We start from the raw sequence: 18,804 nt of genomic DNA on the forward strand, positions 1-18,804 counted from the left end.
GAATGTAGTGGCTTGTAATGAGCCATATCCTTGTGTGGCCTTGGAACGTGAGATAAAGTGGAAAAGACACCAAAAGAAATTTCACGCCTCATCAGGAATCATCAACAGAAAAAAGCATAGTGCTCAAAAAGAAACAGTGAGCAAATCAACATGTCACACAATTTTGATATTCACTCATTTAGGAAGAACTATTTGGGTGTGTATCGAATATTATCAGTTACATATTGTCTGATAGGCTTGTAGTATCTGGAGGACAGAAACTGCAGTTCTGAGGAAGAAATGTGAACCTATTTAATTTCCATTTAACTAAATTCAATGTGTTGTAACACTGCTAATTATGATACAAATTCATTTACAAACCCCAGGAACTTTACAAACTTGCATATATAGTAGAGGTAAAAAAATGTACAAAAAATTCAGAGAAATACAAAACGCAACACTCAATAGCTAAACATTATGCATACAAGTCACATGCTAATACTGCGTCTAGGTTTTAGTGCCACATTTGTCACAATCTACTCTAGCAGGCTCAGGTCCAAGGTAGAAGCCAACCCCGAAAGGGATGGCATTTGATTGTAGATCACACTTGTGCACACCTGCAGACTTGCACATGGCCAATGCAGGGTCATTATTTAATCGGCAGGCCTTTCAGAGGTGGCAGGAAAAACCGGAGAACAACCCATGCAGTCATGAAGAGAATCACCAAAAGCAGGGATTCAAAACCAGTCTCCAGGAAAAGTGAGGCACAAGTGCTAATTACAAAGATAATCAGCAGGCATATTTATAAAATAAATACATATATCTTTATAGTAATACATATTTCAGGTCTTTCTTTTAAATCATTCACAGACATCCAAAGTACACAATAACTTTTTCAAAAGTCATTTTGTCAAACACAGGGACTTCTCACAGATGTGTCTTATCACTAATACTATAGGCACTATACACGTGTCCTGAGAGAGAACAATGACCACTGTTCCATTATCATGTATAATGATGAGACCATGCTGATAGGACACTTATCTGTGGAGCATAAAAGCCATAACTTAAATCAAGAAGACTGTTCATTAAATTGATGCAATAAGAACTACTGTATCTTACTCTAAATGTCAAAAACACTTGACTTTTAGACACAGAAATCTGCTTGTTGACCCATCATTGTTCTGGGGGGGACATAGAGATGACTGAATATAAAAACTTTGGAGCTCTCACAGGTAAATTATCTTAATAGAAAGATAAATACAAAAAACATTTACAGTAAATTAAATCAGTGCTTATTTCTCCTCCGTAAACTCAGACTATTTAAAGTGGATAAGGACCTCATGTTGTCCTTTTATCGCAGTGTTATCCAGTCTGTCATCACTTTCAGCTTCATTGCCTGGTTTAGTAGTCTGACAAACCAAAATGTAAAAAAAGTTCTAGGAGATTAGTCAACATGTAGCTAAATTATTGGGGATGATGTAAATTATTTAGTAAGTGTGTCTCTAAGGGCAATATCAAAAAATTGTAAATCATCACAATTACTGATTGATGCCCTTTACAAGCAGAACCCAACTGCTTGAAGTAATTAGCAAAGAATCTGTTCTTCAAATGATGCAAATATTTTAGAATTTCCGTGGTCTGGAACCTCTGCAGATTTTATTTTTTTCTCCAGCCGTCTGGACTTTTTTTTTTTTCTGTCCTCCCTGGCCATCGAACCTTACTCTTATTCTATGTTGACTAATGTTGTCTTATTTTAATTTCTTACTTTGTCTTTTATTTTTATTTTCTTCATTATGTAAAGCACTTTGAGCTACTTTTTTGTATGAAAATGTGCTATATAAATAAATGTTGTTGTTGAGTACACAGTCACAGGTTACATAGGAAGTTCTCTTATTTTTGATGTTTTGTTGCTTTTTGTATTGATTGTTAATGTTTAATAAAAGGTATATTTAAAACTCTAAACTCTTCTTTCTTTCTTTCTTTCTTTCTTTCTTTCTTTCTTTCTTTCTTTCTTTCTTTCTTTCTTTCTTTCTTTCTTTCTTTCTAAATTTCCCTCTTGGGACAAATAAAATGCTATCCAGCTTGTAAAACAGCAAATAGTTCTATTTTGGCCTATTTTATATAACATTATTTTCCATTATAAATTGCCTATTAGCTACTCTAGTGTTATCCAACAAACATGTAAACACCTCTTTAAGACCATGAAGCAATAATAAGTAATAAAGACAAAAACATAATCCATGACAGTTTTTACATTTTAAAAAGAAGAAGATTAAACAAAAGGAAAAAGAAACTGACAGTCACTATAGAACTGCTAATTAACCTAACAGTGAACTGATCTGAACATTTAGAGAAAACCTAGGTAAAAAGTGCAAAGTGAGAAGGAAATACACTTACCTGTCAGTTCTTCATTGGGCCAGTAGCCCAGTTCACAAGCCTTACAGGTGAATTCATCGTGGACAAATTCATTTTCTTTACATGGGGTGCAAATCCAGCAGCAACTCACTTCTCCTTTCCGGATAACCTAAACAAAAGTAAGCAGTTAACAGAAAATATGTGAAGAGGATCAAAAAGTCTCAGATTACATTATGAATGGATTATAGCATACAAAGATTCAATAAAGAAAGGACTTCCGACTTTTTCTATGATAACTACCAATAGAATTATGTAAAACATATGAAATGAGATGGTAAGGCAACAATGCAATAATATAATTTCAATATACTCTAACTTGAAACATCAACAAACTTTATTATCAGTTTTTCCAGAGCCTCGTTTAGTGCTACATATTCAATTAGCCCTTATGCTGGCACAGTAAATGGAAGAAAGGACTGGCTTTTTTATTTAGACATAGATCACAAAATGAAACTAACTCTTAAGCCAGAAATGAATGAGGGGCAAAATTGGAGGAGACTTTTGATAAAGCAAAAACTCCAAAACACAAAACAGTAACCAAAGTTGAAAGACAAGCACAAGTCAGCCAGAAGTCCTTTTGTGTCACCATTTTTTATACTGGAATTGGGTCGCAACTGATAATGGTGGAAACTCAAAATGTTGTTGCCCTTTGTGAAAGCAGTAAGTAAAATGAGGGCTTAGAAATATACACTATGCATGAAAAAAAAACAAAAAAAACAAAACAGAACACACTTGAAAGGATGGAAAAGGAAGGTAGAAGACTTCAACATACAGCATTAGTTCTTTGATGTTATGGAAGAATCATATGATACCATTAGCATGCTTAACACTGGGAAAGCCAACCCCAGGAGGAGTTAGCAATGATCACACTTTAACAACTGGTTTTCCTTATGTCTTCAGGCTTCAAGTTTTTGGTTCGATTTATTTATTTAATTTGTTTCAATCCTTATTGACAAATGGCAAACTGCGGTAACCATCTGTCTTGATATCTCTCTTTTTTTTAAGTGCTATCACATTATATTCTGTGCTCTATAATTCATGCTCATAACAAAACTAAGATTGAACTGAGTTTTTCTTGATAATACTGCTACGTTGTTATTAATAACACTAACCATATCTTTATATATAATACGCTACGGTGGCTTTTCGTTTGTCTGTCCAGGATTTTAAATCACCTGTAGCTCGCAAACCGTTTGACCTATTGACTTGAAATTTGGTACACATATACTACGTGACGTCTACTATCCGCTTTCAGGGTGATGAATGACCTCCAAGGTTTATTCCTTTTTTAATTTTTATTTTATTTTATTGTAGAATCAACTCTGTGCAGCGGTCAGCAGGGCGGCAGTGTAGCGCATGTGGACGGGCACTGTTCTCATCCCTACCACCTTTGCTGTCACTTTCCCACCTCTTCATATCTTAAATCATTCTTTGAAGCATATTGAAGACTTAAGTGCCAGCTTAAAACATACTAAGTAATTGCAACACAAACACTGACTTAATCACTTTTAATGTGAAAAGATGCCAATGAAAGAAGAGAAGAAGCGGGCTGCTAAGGTGGAGAAAAGAAGAGCTGCTCAGGAAGCAGCAAGCGCATCAACCTCTGAGGAAACGAATGCTAAATGTACAGAGAAAGAGCATGAAAACTATGAATGCTCAAGACAAGTTTATTCACTGCATGTTATGGTGCAGTGCACTGTTACTGGTTCAGAATAACATAAGCACTCAAATAAGAGTACTGGACACTCTTCTGGCTTCACAGAGAAACAGTTCTGGATGAGGACATCAGTCCCACGGCATTCAGACACATTTAAAATAGTCACTGTACAATCAGCAGTCAACCTGTAGATCTTTGCAATTTAAAAAAAAATGGAATACTCAGAGAAGATACCCTGAGAAGATCATCACAATTCTTATCTTTGCTGGTGTGAAGTTACTGTACTAAACAATCAAGAAACTGGTTATTGACTTCTCAAAACACTGCAGCAAAGAGCCTTTATGCCTGGTCACTGTTCAGGGAGTGGATATGGAGGTACTGCACTGCTGCAAGTATTTGGGGGTCCCATCAATGACACTGGTATCATAAAACAGAGGAAATATATAAACAAAGGCAAAGCTTGCTTAGGTGATTGCAGCTCTTTAATGTGGATAGTGACAATAAGCAGGCACGGCTAAGGGATGTGCTCTAAACCCACTGGAAGTCTTGGTGAAGGAGAAAATGAAATCAAAACTGATAGCCATTATGAACTACGCTGCACATTCTCTCTCTGATACACTAACAGTGAGGACTTTCAGCCAGCAAAGTATTCAGCAGAAGCGTGTCATAAATGCTACTGGGGCTCCTTTATGTCAATAGTGTTACACCTTTATAATGCTGCACTGTGCCTGTTTTTTTTATCTTTGGTCAAGTCAGTTTTTCCTTTCCTTTCTTCTTTTTAGTAATTCTGATGTGTTTTTCTTTTGTGAATTAATTATTATGAAACAATGGCAGAGTACACAGTCATAGGTTACATAGGATGTTCTCTTATATTTGATGTTTTGTTGTTTTTTGTTTTGAGTGTTAATGTTTAATAAAAGGTATATTTAAAAATCTAAACTCTTCTTTCTTTCTTTCTTTCTTTCTTTCTTTCTTTCTTTCTTTCTTTCTCTTCTGTAAAAATCAAAATTTCCCTCTTGGGATAAATAAAGTGCTATGTAGACTGTAAAACAGCAAATAGTTCGACTTTTGGCCTATTGTATATAACATTATTTTCCATTATAAATTGCCCATTAGCTACTCTAGTGTTGTACAAGAAAAGTGCAAACACCTCTTTAGGACTTCTGAGAGCAAACAGAAAACCACAGCAGTAGCACTAGGTACATTAGAGTATGTCTCTTTCATCAACAAGAATCCAGAAGGATTTGACTCTAGAAGTGTTTTCACATCTGTTTCATTTGTACCAGTTATTGGAACTCTCATAGTCTGGTTTGTTTAGATAGATGTGAACAAGCAAATCACACTCAGATATGGACCAAATGAACTGGACTGGGACCCTTTAGAAACGACAGACTCTGCATAGCACCAAGCTAAACCTGGAGCAGTTCATGTGAACTATGAATGTGATGTGACATGGGACTGATCAAACTACAGGAAAAAATGTGCAATATAGATAGTGGAAGTCATTTAACAAATCAAAGCAAAATTCAATTTGATTTGTTAAATTTGTCTTGACTGTATGGAATGTTATCTGTTTTTAATTAAAATCAATAAAAATAATATTAAAAAAAAGATAGTGGTAGCCATACTAAAGCATTGCTGTTAGTAATTAGGCATAATGAATTGAGGGTTAGCATGGAGCAGTGTTGAGTTATGATGCCTCCTTGATATTTGAGCTAACCATGATAGCATATACTACTCAAAAAAATAAATAAATCAAATTTTAGTAAAAAATACTGAAAAAAATTTAAAGATAACATGTCTATTGTCCAAAGGAAATTGAAGCACATCACTATATGCCCTCAGGAGATCTTAACATCTTTTGTCTCTGTCACAGGTGGCTGGGTGCGGTCAGCAATCAGCCGCCTATTTAAGGAGCCGCCTCCCTGCAATCAAGGCTAGAGTCGGGTGAGGAGGAAGACGAGGTCGGTGCAGAGGAGGTGAGGAGAGGCCTGACGTGAGAGAGAAGAGAGAGAGAGAGAGAGAGAGAGAGAGAGAAAGAGAAGAGGCTAGTGAGAGCCTGGACATTGGGAGACTGTGGTGTTTGGTGGCGGTGCACATTAGTGACTTTGTATATAGTAGTGTTGTGAATAAACGTGGTGATGAGTGAATCGGTGTCCGCCTGTGTGTGTCCGGGCCGTCATATTTCACATTCCCAAATGGAACATATCTTTTCTTTAGCATGCAAAGGTGCACATGATTTTCATGTACTCTTCTACTTAACAGATAACAAGCATTCTGCTCACAGAGGTGTACTTGGTAGACAAGCCGGCAGCAGTGCACAAATGCAGATGTTGCTGACCTTCCAAGATTATTTTTTTCCCAGGGGGAAAAAATATTTCTGATGACTGAAAGTATTTCATGACACACCTACAGGGTGTTTGTTGTGTTTAAGCTTGTTTGGAAGTTTCTTGTGTGCAACACAATTAACCTAACTGGAGACTGAAACAAAGTAAACCGATTTGGCACAAAACAAATGCATTATGAGCATGAAAACACCTTAAGACAGGAGTCCTCATGGGTTCTATTCAATAAGGGCGCACACAAAAAGGCGACCTTCAAAAGGGCGACCTCAATTGGGCGCGGAGAATAAAAGCGCACATAAATAAAAGCGATCTTCAAAAGGGCGACCTCAATTGAGCGCCGAATAAAGGCGTGCGCAAATAAAGGAGCGCTTCAAAAGGATGACCTTCGGAGCGAATTAAATTGTCCTTGATTATGCTAATAGACCGCATCTCGAATATCTACGTGGCATTGCACATAATCTACAGCTTCAAGTGTAACTTGCTTTCACCTTTTTATACATTCAGTCATTGCCTTAACCTAATTTTCTGTAATTTTGAAAACAACGAAATATAGAGAGCTTTAGAAATAGTTCGTTAGAAGTTCATGCATTAATTAATTGGATGTTTTAATATTCCTGCTTTCACCTTTTTATACGTTCAATCATTGCCTTTATCTAATAAATTTTCTGTAATAATTTTGTTGCGTTTGCCTTTATTTGCTGCACCCAATTGACGTCACCCTTTTGAAGCATTCCTTTATTTATGCGTGCAGTTATTCGGCGCTCAATTGAGGTCGTCCTTTTGAAGCTCGCCTTTATTTACGTGCGCCTTTATTCGGCGCTCAATTGAGATCGCCCTTTTGAAGATCGCTTTTATTTATGTGCGCTTTTATTCGCCACGCCCAATTGAGGTCGCCCTTTTGAAGGTCGCCTTTATGTGCGCGCCCTTATTGACGGATACCGTCCTCATGAGCCCTCCTGGATGGCCAGAGTGACTGAAGGTTTTTGTTCCAACTCAGATTGCTTAATAGAACCAAATTATTTCTATTGAACAATTTATTGACAAAGCTACTTTTTTGTGCTTTATTGTAGTTAAAACTATTGTGAACATTTATGAGATTTTTTTCGGAACATCTGTCTCCATTCTTTTTAACGTTTTCTTGTTTTCTTAACCAGCTGCCAATTAACCATGAGGTGCAAATATCAAAGGAGTAAGCGCCTCACCATCTAAGTTGACTCCACTGGCATGTGTGTGCGCACTATGCGGTATCTATTCTATCCATCCATCCATCCATTTTCCAACCCGCTGAATCCAAACACAGGGTCACGGGGGTCTGCTGGAGCCAATCCCAGCCAACACAGGGCACAAGGCAGGAACCAATCCTGGGCAGGGTGCCAACCCACTGCAGGACACACACAAACACACCCACACACCAAGCACACACTAGGGCCAATTTAGAATCACCAATCCACCTAACCTGCATGTCTTTGGACTGTGGGAGGAAACCGGAGCGCCCGGAGGAAACCCACACAGACATGGGGAGAACATGCAAACTCCACTCAGGGAGGACCCGGGAAGCGAACCCAGGTCTCCCAACTGTGAGGCAGCAGCGCTACCCACTGCACCACCGTGCCGCCCCGGTATCTATTCTAATAAAACATTTTGAAAGAAATAAATGAGAAAAAAGTGAAGAACTGAGTATCACTAATCTGCTCTGGGCCAAAAATAATTTGGATGATGTTCTCACAATAGAAATTTCTACAATATGTGTAGTGACCTGACAAGCCATTAAATTAAATACAATCTGTAACCAAAAATAATTAGCTTCTAATTGTAAAATTTCTCTGGAACAAAAACCTTCAGCCACTGCAATCCTCTGCAACTGAACTTGAGGGCCCCGCTAAAAGAAATGCCTCAGAGGACCCATCATATCTGTAGGGAGCATTTAACTGCTCTTAAGATTTTGCCTGAGAGACTTCTTGGGACACTGCAGGAGAAGAGTAAAGCACATAGTCAAGTCAAGAGCATGGATTTTATAAGAAGATCCTTATCTTTACAGAATAATATATTGTATTACATACCTAGGATGTAAACATCATACCCGGTGTCAAGTCTATTGGCTTACTGATATCCTTGTATCAGTCAGTATAGTGACGAGAATAACAGTAATATATTGAATAAGGTTGGGACATTTACAGTTTGTACATTACAGTGGGCATATTGCTGCATATCCCTAACAAATCAAAGCATTTTCAGTTTTCACTCCAAGCAGCATCATAGTATATTAGAACAAAATAAAAACACATCCTTAGCTAATGTGGATTTTCTAAGTACTGTATAACTTAACATGCTATGGGCACCTATCCCTTTGCTATTGAAACAAATTAATCTAAATAATGTAACAAATTAAAATATATTGTATGTGTCTCACTCCTCACAAGTAATACACTTGCTACATGATGACGTGATGAGGGTTCCTCCAAGTACAATGACGGCACAGCCCCATCAGATGCGTTGAGAAGCAGTTAATCAGCTATACCTTAAAGGCCTAATTTTGCCATAAGACTGGTGTCCTGTCCAGGGTATGTTCCTGCCTTGTGCCCTATGCTAGCTGGGATAACCTCCAGCCCCCCACGATCCTGGTCTGGATTAAGCATGTTAGCAAAAGACATAACATGACAGTCACACACATCTACAATTTAAACTGAAGCAGCAAAGAATTGCTTTAGCTTAACAAAAATAGAAAATTTACTTATAGTGGTTTATTGCATGCAGTCTTTAAATTGGCAAGGCTAAAAAAACCTGTCATTGCACATTAGGTGCAGTATAATAAAATTTGAAAACATGTTTGCATTTCACAAGGATATTAGAAGCCATGTAAAATCAAATTGAATGGTGAATGCTGTTACAGGAGGGGGTGTCCTCTGCACCCAGAATAACTCAAAGAGGTCAAATATATACGAGTTGTTGTACTGAAAATAAACTGGTGACATATGAAAGTGTCATTTCATTAGTGCTGGTTATAATTTACATGCGGTAGAGATTAAACTCCCTAGACTAGAAAAGGAAACCTAAAGATAAGCAGGAACTGATCAATCAGACACATGTTTCTACAGGGGCAAAACAACAAATGGTGTCACTAGTGCTTAATTTTACAACTTGAAACTTTTGACAGAAAAGCTTTCCTTTTTTCTAAATCATATCTTTCAAATAAAGGTCAGATGAAGCGGTTCTGCAACCGCTTTCCCTTAGAGAAGAGGGTGTATCACATATCATAAGCTGACACATGAACAGTGACAAAAAACGCAGACTGACATCATGTATAAAGTGACAAAAAATAAGTGTGCAATAAATACAATTACGTGTCAAGAAAAGAAAATGTAGGAAAAAAATTCCAAAATGATCCAAAAATGAATTTATCTCACAGGTGACAAAAAACAAACAAGGAGGGATACACAAAAAAGAGAGCACAAAGTTTAAAATAGGGAGACAAAGACGCAAAACCACGCTACACTCTGGACCTACCAGCATAGGTTTTGACTGTGTAGAAGATGCCCGGATCACAGACAGACATCTGGACATACAGACTCAGAAATCCCAAAAGCACACACGTTTATTATTCTCTTCTTTTAGCACACAGCACAATTTACCAGTCCACTGACTCAGTCCTTTTCCCTTTCCTCTCCTTTTCTTCTGCCGCCTCCACTCCTCTCTCGCAAGCTCTGTCCTCTTCCTCCCAACTACGGCTCCCCGAGTGGACTGAGGTGGCCTCCTTTATACTGCATCTGGAAGTACTCCATGTGCTCCCTGATCAACTTCCAGCAGTACTTCCAGGTGTGGTGGAAGTGCTGCGTGGGAATCCAGCTCCAATTCTGGCAGCACTTCCGGGTGTGGTGGAAGTGCTGCATGTCAAGGCTCCAGAGCTGTCCAGGCGCTCCCTGTCATTGGCCATGGGCCCCAGCAGGGTTGAGCTTCTAAGCACCAAGCCCGTGGCCCTGATGCAACCCAGGGGGGCTGCCCTCTCATGTCCCGGGGGGAGGTACTGCTGTTGACATGTCCTCTCCCCCAGTCCTCTCCTCAAAAGGGCGTCCTGACTGGGAAAGACCCTTGGCTGTCTGCTGTCCATCCACTGGGGTGGCCCACCTCAAAACACTACCAGGCTTTCCCTTCCCACCTCTCGTTCTTCTTTACCTGTCTGATTACTTTTTGCTTTAATTTGACCTCATTATGCTGCCCCTGCATATTTGCTCAAACTCTCCTCCTGACTCTGCACCCAGTCAGTAATAGCGGCCATCTCCAGATTACCCAGGGGCTATGCCACTTTTGCTACAGAGACACCATACTCAAACAGTCTCCTCCTTTTTGCTGTCTCAATCACTCCCTGGGCATTCATTAGTCAGAGAACCTCCATGTTGTCCACTTATAACAACATACAGTCACATATGTTTCACCCGCAAACCACCCAGAGATTGGAGTTTGCAACTTTTGCAGTCTAAGGAGGGAATTGGGGATATTCAGCTAGTGCTGTCAGCATTTAGGACATGTGCAGGGCCTGCCGCCCCTCCAAACTGCCCCTGCCTTCTCATAGTGGCATATACTATTTCCCTACTCATGTGGGTCTTTCTTTCTTTCTTTCTTTCTTTCTTTCTTTCTTTCTTTCTTTCTTTCTTTCTTTCTTTCTTTCTTTCTTTCTTTCTTCTGCTGAGGTCTTCTGCTTAGGTTTGCCTGCCGTGTGTCATCCTGGTGATTATATCATCACAAACAGCCTCTTGCCAGCTGACTACACCTTCCCAAATTCTTATATAAGTTTTTAGTTTCAGCCTTAACCTGCAATTGCTCCATCCTGGGTATGACGTTAATCTGCATCCAGCCCTGCATGTAGGCCCTCCAACTTGCAGGGAAAAACCTGGGGGTTGGTGGCAGAATTTGCACTTCAGCCACCATAAAAAAAACCACACACTGGTTCCATTCCATCTGAACTTGTGTGATGCTGAGGTGTCACCTGTTGCATGGCTGCACTCGGGTCCTAACCCGGGGTCCTGAGTTGGTTTGTGATGTGGTGGGTGCAGCAATGCACTGTATCAGCGTGTGCTCCTAACCTCCTCCTCCTCCTACTCCTCCTTGCTCAGGTATATGTTCAAAGTGTACATTCCAGCCTTGCCAAATAATCATTAAGAGCTGTCAACACAGACTTGAAGATACCTATTTACTATTCAGACAGCAAGTTAAAGACATCAATAACAAGATTACTCAAGTAGTAATGGTGTGCAGTTGGATAATTTACCTTTATCTGCCCTTTAGAGCAGGGATCGCTGCATACTGAACGGACAATCCCACTTCTGTTCATCTGAATCCTGTAGTCGTCAATATTCAAAATGCCTTCATGCCAGAATCCAACATTCACATAATCGTATCGCCCACTTTCCACACTCTGAAGATTCATGATGTCATATCTGCCACAACAAGGGAAGAGATTTCTGGATACTGTGAGTGTAAGGACACATTCACGTAAACAATGCAAATGTTCTATTTCAGATTTATGTTATCAAGATACCCACTTAATAGAGAAACCAACTCTGGCATCCAAGGCTACCAGATTGCCTAGGTGCAGACAAGCCCACAAAAAATCTGGTATAGTAACTGGTGCTGAACAAGTGGGAATAAAAACAAGAGGAAAGGTGTCATAGACACAGAGAAACCATCTGTTCAGCTGTGGCAACGTAAACTGCTCAAAAGAGGCAGCAAAAATAAAGTAAGCAAAGGTACACAAGACAGCCTACTGTTTTTTGACCTAAATACGGTTATGAGTTGATTTTTCAAAAAAGCCATAGAGAGCAGTGGGACAACAACTGCTGCTAAGATTTCATGTAGCAAATCTTTTTTTTTTATTAAAAAATCTTTAAGTGGGGTACATGATTGGTACTAACTTAGGTGGGGTAGAAAAAGCACTGGCCCAGGTGGTGATGCTTCTTAAGCATAGTTGTACCTGAATATTCACCTTAATTCTATTTATATTTTACTGCATGCAGAAAAAAAAGAGAAAACAAAGTCTTTTACCTGCCTGGGCTGTCTCCATTTTCATCAAACCAGATTTCCTCCCCAGAAATTCCGATAAATGAAGTCTTCAAAAGGAACTCCAGCAGTTTGCTGCCATCAATTGGAGTCATAGCTTCACACAGGCCTATGTGACCTGGACATAGGCTTCGGTGCATGTCATGCAGCCCGTGTGCCATGGCATATATGGCATTTATAACAAAACCCATTTTACTGTCTTGGACATAGTTTTCTTCCAAGGTTTCATTTCCTGGAACATACAAAAAAAATGAAAGCATGAAGAATGAGCTTCTTTCAAATTATTCCATAAATTAAATATATAAATTGCAAGCCAAAGCATATAGAAGGAAAACAAAAGTAAAATGTTGTAGCCACTATGGATTGTGAAAGGCACCATATAGCACCCAACCCGGCACAGACTGATGCAGAGGCGCATACTTAAATACACAGACTTTTATTTTTCTTCAGCCGTGGGGCATGACTTCCCCGTGTCCCACAGGCCCAACACAGTCCCAAAACACTCACAATAATCACAACAATCCTTCTGGCACCACCACTCCTCCTCAGGCTTAGTCCTCCTCCTCCCGACTCTGGCTCTCGAGTGGTGATGGCTGGCCCTTTTTATAACCCATCCGGAAGCATTCCACGGGCCTCATGTATAAACGGTGCGTACGCACAGAAATGTTGCGTACTCCCGTTTCCAAGCTCAAATCGCGATGTATAAAACCTAAACTTGGCGTAAAGCCACGCACATTTCCACGGTAACTCATACCTTGGCGTACGCAATTTTTCCACTCGGTTTTGCAGACTGGCGGCACCCAGCGTCAAAGCAGTGCTACTGTTCCTGTGTGGTCACCCTTTCTTTCTTAGATCCACATTCCTGACGCTGCTTTATAAATACACTGAAACTAACTGCATATTGTTTATTAGTGTAATGCATCTGATTGTAATTAACCTGCAACAATATAATGGTCCAGGGAATAGCCATAGTATTCCAAATACCATAACTGCTTTAGCGTTGTAATTCTCACTGCATCTTCTTCTTCTTTCAGCTGCTCCCGTTAAGGGTTGCCAAAGCAGATCATCTTTTTCCATATTACTCTCGCTGCACCACTCGGAGTATTTATATCACTGTATCTGAGTGGGGAATCACAGCAGCAGCTGATCGGAAAGAGAAATATCGGTATACAGCATGAAGCAGACGCTGCCTGAGCCACGGCAAAACACTTTATAGAGACTTCCCAGTACGGACTTCGCGGTTTAGAAAAGGTTTCATCCCAAGAACTATAAACGCACTCAATCAGTCCATCAAGTGCTCCTTGTAGAACTGTTTACTTATAAGTACAATTACCTCACTGTAAACTTGCACTACAGTTATAATATTGCACAACCTGCGCCACTTTATAAAGCGCATATTTACATATGATGACGGTATTCATTTTTAAGATGAAATGCAGCAAAATATGTTGATTTTATTATACAGATAAAACTTTAACTTCATTTAAATAATCTGTATTGTTAATAATTAAACATGTGAGGACATGGTGCCGCAGTGCTAGCTAGTTCAGGGATTGTTCCTGCATTGCATTGTATTCTTGCGCTGACGCGACACTGGAAAGATAGACGGATAGAATAATTAAACATGTACTACGAAGATATTTCGATGTTCCTTAAAAGTTTTGAAGAATCGGCGTTCTAAGCTTACAGATGGCTTAATGTCTATTACAGAGCTGATTGTGTGGCGATTATGCATTTGGAGAAAGAAAAGTAAGGACAGGAATTGGAGGTTAGTACATTTGAAAGAGACAGTACTTCTGTAATAAATTATTTCATCGAAGGTCGCACATGGCGCAGCAAGACTCTTGCGTGAGATATGAACAATCACTGCGCCACCGTGTTCCCATGTTTAATAACATGCTTTCATTCCTATCATCATGAAAATGATATCACGTATACATTTCAGTATTTTAATTATTCAGAGAGCTGTAATATCACGAATGTAATGGATTATGTGTCCTGTCGGAGAAAGAGAAAGAACGGAAGCACGTAGTAATTCACACACAGAGCACAAAGAAGATCAAATACAGAACAAAGCATTTAACGTGCTACTTGAGAAACTAGTAAAATAAACGATTTTAAGATGAAGTTTATGATGTTTTACTTTAATGGCAAAATAAACTACGTGATTAAAGTGGAAATTTTGAGATTAAAGTTGACATATCGTGCTTTTTTCCCACTGTGTGCCTATTTGTTTTGTTTGTACCCTAATAAGCTTTCATATGACACTCAGACGGTGAGCTACGACTCGCCTTTTCACGGCGACTTTGATATGTGATTTCTTTTTTATTTCGGGCACTGTGCGACTTTGTGAACTTGGATCTTTCGAGTTTCTCCGACACTCTGTCACTCGATCAACTTTCTTTTGTTGATTATACCACAGTTTAAACCAACAAATAGTACGTTTTTCCTTTGCCTCCACTTGGTATTCGCTGAAATTCTTAGATTTTCCCCTGTGCTTTTCCCATTGTCTTTTCATAGAAGGCTATTTATATTGATTTGCATATTCAAAGAGGCGTAATTCTGGGAGGAGTTGGGGCGGGACAGAAGGCGCGTGCACGCCTGATAAGCTGATCGGGATTTATGTAGTGGAAGAACGTGAAAGTTTGCGTGCGCACAGATTCCTGCATCTGGATTTTTCTGTGCGTACGCACAATCCCGCTTTTGTGCTTACGCCATGTTATAGTGTGAGTTCTATGCACGGCGTTATACATGAGGCCCCAGGTGCTTGACCACCTGGTCCTAATTGCACTTCCGGGTGGGGTTGTAGAATCGTCCAGCCGGGCTGTTGGAAGGAGACAGCCCCCCCTAGCGGCCACCCCAGGCCCCAACCAAGCTGTGGAGGACTCCATCTCCCATGGAGCCCTGCGGGAGGTTGGGGAATCAGCGTCGGCCAGGGAGGCTGCCACCAAGCACCCCGGGGGAGGTATTGAGCTGTCCATGGCTGCTCGATGGGAACGTACACAGCAGGGGCGTCCCGGCCGGGCATGGGACCCGGCCGTTTGTCACAGGATCCATTTTACTGCCTTGATCCCTGTATTCTCATGGTGGCTCATCCGCTTTCTCAGCTTTCTTCTCAGTCTCTCACACTATCATATGCTCTACCTCTCTTCATCCCACCATTCAAATGACTGTTCCTATCCCTCCATCCACCTATCCTTCAACAGATTGCCATAATTAAGTTCAGGCCCAAATCATTAGACACAAGGATGGATTGAGTTCTAGTTCATGAGAGGGCATCCTTGCACACCCAACCCACACTCACTTATAGAATGATATCTTAGACTGGCCAATTTACTTAACATGCACATCTTTTTAAAAGGGTCCTGAGTGTTTCAGTTTTCTTACACATCCATAGTTAGCACAGAAAATGAGGTCAATACATTTTCAGTTGATAGTAATTAGTATTAGATCATTAAAAACCAAGTAAAGCATAACTGTAGGTTAGCTTAAAAAACAATAAACATCATAAGGGCCCAAGGGACAAAATAGAATGAACTAAGAGAAAGTTAAGAATTCCTTTGCATGTCAAAGGATAAATTTGGTATTTTTTTAAGTCAATGTTACTTCTTCACAATCATGGTATATATTTATTTGCCACCTGAAATAGTTTTTTTAAAGTGAAGCATTTTATACCTTCTCTGTTTTTTTCACTTTAAAATAAAGTTGTAGATTACCAGGGTCCAAAGGTGAAAGAAAAAACCTTAAAACTTACAAAATATGCCCACTTTGAAGTTGCAAAGTCTGAAATTTAAAATGCTTCTGTATTTATGATAGCAGAAGAAAACTAGAAACAGTTATTTTAATCAGAGATTCTTGGACAAATTTTCTCAATGTAAGGATACGTTTTTTGCTCGAATGACTCCTTGTAGCAGAAGTCATGGGTGGAGTTATGACAACTGAATGCCAAACCAAGGGCCAGTGAAATTACATTACATTGTTGTTATTTAACTTAGCTAAAGCAGTGTACTGAATACATTATAAAAGTATCATTGGGATCTGTACCCATTACAATAATTTTGTTAGTGAACTGATTACACTGCATTTTACTTTTAATGAAAGCCTTAGATTTTTGAATGAGCCAATTCACCTTTTCAGAAAATGAAAAGGGCAGAGTGAGTGATAGAGCAGATTGAAGCACCATAAACAAATTATTTATTTTTTTTAGTGCATGAGGAGTCACTCTTGTTGACAATATGCTAACAAAAGAACTGACCACAATGTTTTTGAGCCAAGAAGTTCACTGATACTGATGTTAATCAATCTATAAATACATGGGGAGAACATGCAGACTCCACGTACAACCTGACAATGTTTTCCTGTCAATCCTGCCCACCGTGCCTATGTTAAAATATCTGATTTACTAATCTTTAACATATGCAATGTGAGGTGAATTGGCACTGCTAATGTAGCCCTAGTGTGTGTGTCTGTGTGTGCGAGTGTGTGTGAATGAGTGTGAGTGAGTTCATCCTCTGATGGGATAGCACCCTGTCCAGTGTTGTTCATGCCTTGTGCCCTAAGATTGCTGGGATAGGCCCCATATGCCCAACACTGTTCCCTGGATAAGAGCTTAAGAAAATGGAAAGATTATTTTAATTATTATTACTGTTATTGTGCTGATAGCAGAAAAATATCTGTATAAATTAATGGATGGACGATATTGAGGACAACAATTATGATGGTGATGTTATTATTATCAGAACAATAGAACCTTATTATTAAGCATTAGTTCTTCCTGCTTTGCACCCTATGCTTGCTGGGATAAGCTCCAACTGCCCCATGACCCTGTTCTGGATAACCAGGTTAGGAAGATGGATTATTATTATTATTATTATTATTGTTGTTGCTATTATTCATATAAATAATAATAATATTTTGCCTGTAGCAGAGAAAAATGCATGAATAGATTCATGAATAGAAGATATTAAGGTCAGTAATAATATCTATTATTATTATTATAGGTAGACACAGTGCACTGCTGTCTCACAGGAGAATGTGGGTTGTGTCCCCAGTGTTCCCTGTGTGGGATCTGCATGTTCTCCAAAGATGTTCTGGTTTCCATCCACAGTCCAAACACATGTATTTTAGGTGGACTGGCATTGCTAAAGTGGCCTGTGTGTGTGTTTACCTTGAGCACACGCGTGCTTCAACAATCCAGTGGCAGCATGCAGTGTCTTTGAGAAGTAAAGAAATAAGCTTCTGTATAGTGAAAGAATACAAGTGATGATGAGTGAAAAAAACAGTGTGACTATATTTATTCAATGATTATTGCCTCATTGTCCACAGAAATGAGACAGCAATTCACATTTGGGTATCAATATTCAATGTAAGTAACGGCGCTTGGTGATGTCTTTCCGAGGTGACTTTCAAGGGGCTGGAAATGCTGAAGAGATAGACAAACTAAGAAAAATTTGGCACACAGCCACATTTTTAAAATGATCAAATCTCACAACATTTTTTTTTCATCTTAAAATGACATGGATACGCCGTTTTGTATTATGTGTGTAATCTTAAGTCATGGATCAATACTCTCTAACATTTTTGGCTTGACAAATAGACATATTTGGAAAGTTTTAGGACTTTATATCACATTAGGACTCCATTACCCTTTACCTCCTTTATAAATTGAAAGACCAGTTATTTTTTTAAATTTATAAAATATGCTGCACTTTAGAATGCAATTTCTTGTGACAAATATACTGTATATCATGATTATGATGAAAAAACTTAAAAAAAAATACTGAACTTCTCCTTTAAATGTCATCCTGACCAGATAAAATCCATTAAAAGAATGGACTGAGTCAGCAAATTTAATTAATTTAGGAAAGCTGCTCCCAAAGTTTGGGTGCAGTACAGCTGAATACACCTGTGACCCACAGAGTGCAGGTTAGTTTGGGACAAGACTTGATTGTCTCTAACAGTGGGTTACCTGGACTGCTGTGCTGCAGGAGGTTAATACTGTGGTCTGGCACAAAGCCATACAAAGATTTATAGGTTAGAAACTAGATTTTGTAATCAGTCCTAAAAGAGACAGGGGGCCACCGAAGGCAAATTAGAACAGGTGTTCTGTACTCAGTGCTGCTGGTTTCAGTGAGGACTTTTGTAGCAGTTTTTGAATCAGCTGGAGTTGTGACAATTGCTTAGAAGGGGCATCTTCAAATACAGAGTTACATAAGTCAATCTGAGATGAGATGTTCTCAGCATCAGAAAAGTGGGGGAATAAGAGGACATGGCATATATTGCAGATGTGGAATATGAAACTTTCCTAATGAGATTTTGGAGAGTTGAATCTGAAACAAAAGAAAATAAAAATGA

The 18,804-nt window shown here is 39.2% G+C and overlaps 1 protein-coding gene across 5 annotated transcripts in view; it reads right to left on the bottom strand.

Moving 5' to 3' along the window:
* LOC114648704 (metabotropic glutamate receptor 1-like) overlaps positions 1–18,804 on the bottom strand; it is a 384,098-nt gene that overhangs the window by 50,214 nt on the left and 315,080 nt on the right. For all 5 annotated transcript variants that reach the window (XM_028797884.2, XM_051925288.1, XM_028797885.2 and 2 more), the window contains exons 5-7: positions 12,436–12,682; positions 11,663–11,831; positions 2,380–2,506 (exon numbers count right to left, since the gene is read on the bottom strand). In XM_028797884.2, coding sequence (XP_028653717.1) covers positions 2,380–2,506; positions 11,663–11,831; positions 12,436–12,682 — 543 coding nt within the window. The remainder of the gene's footprint in view (positions 1–2,379; positions 2,507–11,662; positions 11,832–12,435; positions 12,683–18,804) is intronic.

The sequence above is a fragment of the Erpetoichthys calabaricus genome, chromosome 3, assembly GCF_900747795.2.
Source record: "Erpetoichthys calabaricus chromosome 3, fErpCal1.3, whole genome shotgun sequence".
NCBI classification, from domain to species: domain Eukaryota; kingdom Metazoa; phylum Chordata; class Cladistia; order Polypteriformes; family Polypteridae; genus Erpetoichthys; species Erpetoichthys calabaricus.